The following is a 3,066-nucleotide window of genomic DNA, read 5'->3' as shown; positions in this document are numbered from 1 at the left end:
TATATATATCAATGATTTTCAAATTACACTAACGGCTTATTTTTTTCAGTGTTACTGTAAATGTTTTTAATACTGATTTTAAAAGTTATCTGCAGGGTCCTAACCAGTTGCCGTAGGGTGGGATGCGTGGGTTGCACAAATGCATAAAACCAGAAAAGAGAAAAAAAAATTATTATCACAATACACAACATTGATTGATTATAAGTCAAATGTGTTTTTCAGAGAAAAAATGAATCTTCTTTGCAATTTTAAGATAAGTCAACTTTTCTAATAATACCCTCTTCCACACGAGGCAAAATACAGGGGGACGAGAGCTAAAAACGGACGTATGTAAGATTTTTTTTCTTGAATCAAATGTGAGTTTATATACATACAACTTTTATTGTGTGACTTTAACACTTTAAGCTTACTTTCTTATTTAGGTCTTATCTCTTCTTATTGTATAATAGCCCATTTTGTATAATTTGTCATTGTATTGTACTGTACGTGTGCAAGTCAAATATAAAGATAACCAATTCATTGAATTTGCCTTAAAAATGTTATACGGTAGTTTGTTCATTTAGGCCTTACAAAATTGTACATCATATTATATAATTATTTTATAAGTAGTTATTTAGTTATTAATATTTTTCTTTTTACTTTTGTGCACTTGAGGAAAAATAGGCAGTACACTGCATATAAAATTACATTTAGGCCTACGATTTTTATTTATTTTTACTCAACTTTGCATGCGATCTTCACGAAAGTTTTGTTACTGTTAGACTATTCTATTTAACGATGTGGGTAATATCACATACTTATATTATGAAATACCTTTTAAAATGTAAATGCGTTAATAGTAACAGTAAATTGTATTTTAAACGTATAATTTAATTAAAATAACTTGTTGTAAATGCTTTTTTAATTGTTGTATTATATATTTGGACAGTAAAACAATAAATATATTACGAACACAGTGTAATGCTTGTGTCTTGTTTGCATTCAGATGCTGTTCGCGCAATACACGAATGAGCTAAGAAAGTGTGTTATCGTTGTGGTTGTATTATTTCCAAAAAATTAATATTGAATGAGATGTGACTTACTAAGTTGTAATAAGTGCGTATTCACCGATAAAGTTTAATAATTTGGTCCTAATTTAGCATGCACTGATTGATATATTTTACCCGGACCAAGTATCCAGTTCATACAAGACGCCAGCCTGACTGAGAAGTGAGTAGATTGACGTCTACCCACTTTGCTACCTGCTGTAGACGCGAAAGGAGGTGTAGGCCAGCTGAACAGTACGCTCTTTTTACTTTAGAGGGCCCAGGGCAGTTAGGCTTAGCTAACTAGCCTAGGCCTAGGTCATAAATAATTGGCGTTTTTTGAAGCAACATGGTCTCAACAAGGAATTTCATGCTGGATAAGTACTTTAAAGAAATGAATCAAGTAAATACCCAACCGAAAGGTACGTGTTCATTGTTCAATGTTAATTGAAAATTTTCAACTTTATATTTTTTTATTTATTATTTTAGAGAAGGCATAGTCCCTAGGCCTAAGTCTACTTTACCATGCTGGCTAAGGTTCTAGCCTAGATAAGATTCTAGGAAGTGCTCTGTTTTTATGTTACAAGGTGGTTGACTCATGGAACAATTTGCCTAAGTCGGTTATCAAGGCTTTGCGTTTGAATAAACTATAACAACTCCCTGGAATAAGGCAGATCTGTTAAAATTTTCCTTTTAATAATACTGCCGTCTTCAATTTCTCATGCACCAGCACGCCACCAACAGCAGTTACAGTTTTGTTGGAAATGGGGCCATATTATAAGCGAATATTCCTTTTTTTAATTGATTTTATTGATATGTAGCCTGATTTTCTAAAAAAAAGAAAAAAAACTAGTATTTTTTTAATGGATTGCCTACAATGAACACATGCATACATATAATAATAGGTAGAAATAAAATGTGTACACACCTTGCGCACACCCACAAACACATAACGATACACGCATACACATAAGCACATGCATCGTAAACAATACAAAAAACACAATACAAAAAAAAAAAATGTTACATAATATACACAATACACACCCACACAAGCGCTGACAAAATGTGCAGATATACACAGACCAAACTTTTCATAAAATATTAAAAATACAATTAAAAACAATCACGTACTCTCTATATTTGAATAAACGGAAGGCATTTATTTTTTTGGGTGTAAAATGGATATGGGACTCAAATAAATGCCCCTTAATTTCACTGCAAATGTGGAACTACAGCACATAATTACCGTCAAAATGTGTTTACCTGATTGTAAAGACTTACTGTTCACAACAAGGTTAGAAAAAAAAATTGTACAAACTTGTGTAGAACATCAATAGAATGTGTTAGAGAATAATTTGGCTTCCATTAAGCTTGGTCCATACGGTTGCTAGACGTTATTGCCGACAGCTTTCAGTGATGCTGATTGGTCAGTCGAATCGGGAGAATTTCTTATTGCATCGGGGATAGTACTGTACAACGATTGCACTGAAAACACTGTAGTGAAGCGTGTAGCGATTTTATGGAAAGCAGGCTTTATTGTTGTTTATAGTCACTTTAAGGTGGCATTGAGGGCTTTTATTTGAGGGTGGCATTTATTCCGTACAGAGGCTCTGGGGGCAGTGTGACGTTGATTCGAAGTGGAGCATATATGCAAATATAGTAAATAATACCAACTGCAATTATAAAACACAAGTCAGTTCCTTAACTGCTTTGTTTCATATTTAATTTGAATATTTAATGGCTCGTTGGCCTAAAGGCATTTATCTTTATGTAATATTTTGTTGTATGTATTGTACTATTGACTTCATGTCGGATATTATATCTAACACATACTTTATATTATATGTTTGACTTTTTAAAATTTTTCATGTGATGTAATATCCAAATGTAATTTCCTTTCGGACAATAAAGTTATCTTGTATCTTGTATCTTGAAAATTACCTAAGGCATACACCTAGGGCCCGTTTATCCAACACACCAATATCCGCATTCTCAGCCCGCCAAAGTCTGTCTCTTATACACATCTATATATATAGCC

General features: G+C 32.8%; 1 protein-coding gene across 1 annotated transcript in view; it reads left to right on the top strand.

The window, feature by feature from the left end:
- Positions 1 to 986: 986 nt before the first annotated feature.
- Positions 987 to 3,066, top strand: part of LOC117109763 (myosin-I heavy chain-like) — an 85,154-nt gene continuing 83,074 nt past the window's right edge. The window contains exon 1 of the mRNA XM_033252174.1: positions 987 to 1,447. Coding sequence (XP_033108065.1) covers positions 1,375 to 1,447 — 73 coding nt within the window. The 5' untranslated portion in view covers positions 987 to 1,374. The remainder of the gene's footprint in view (positions 1,448 to 3,066) is intronic.

Source organism: Anneissia japonica, unplaced genomic scaffold (genome assembly GCF_011630105.1).
Source record: "Anneissia japonica isolate Jap-2015-1 unplaced genomic scaffold, ASM1163010v1 scaffold3782_len1007564_cov172, whole genome shotgun sequence".
Taxonomy (NCBI): domain Eukaryota; kingdom Metazoa; phylum Echinodermata; class Crinoidea; order Comatulida; family Comatulidae; genus Anneissia; species Anneissia japonica.
This window is presented reverse-complemented; position numbering and strand designations above follow the sequence as displayed.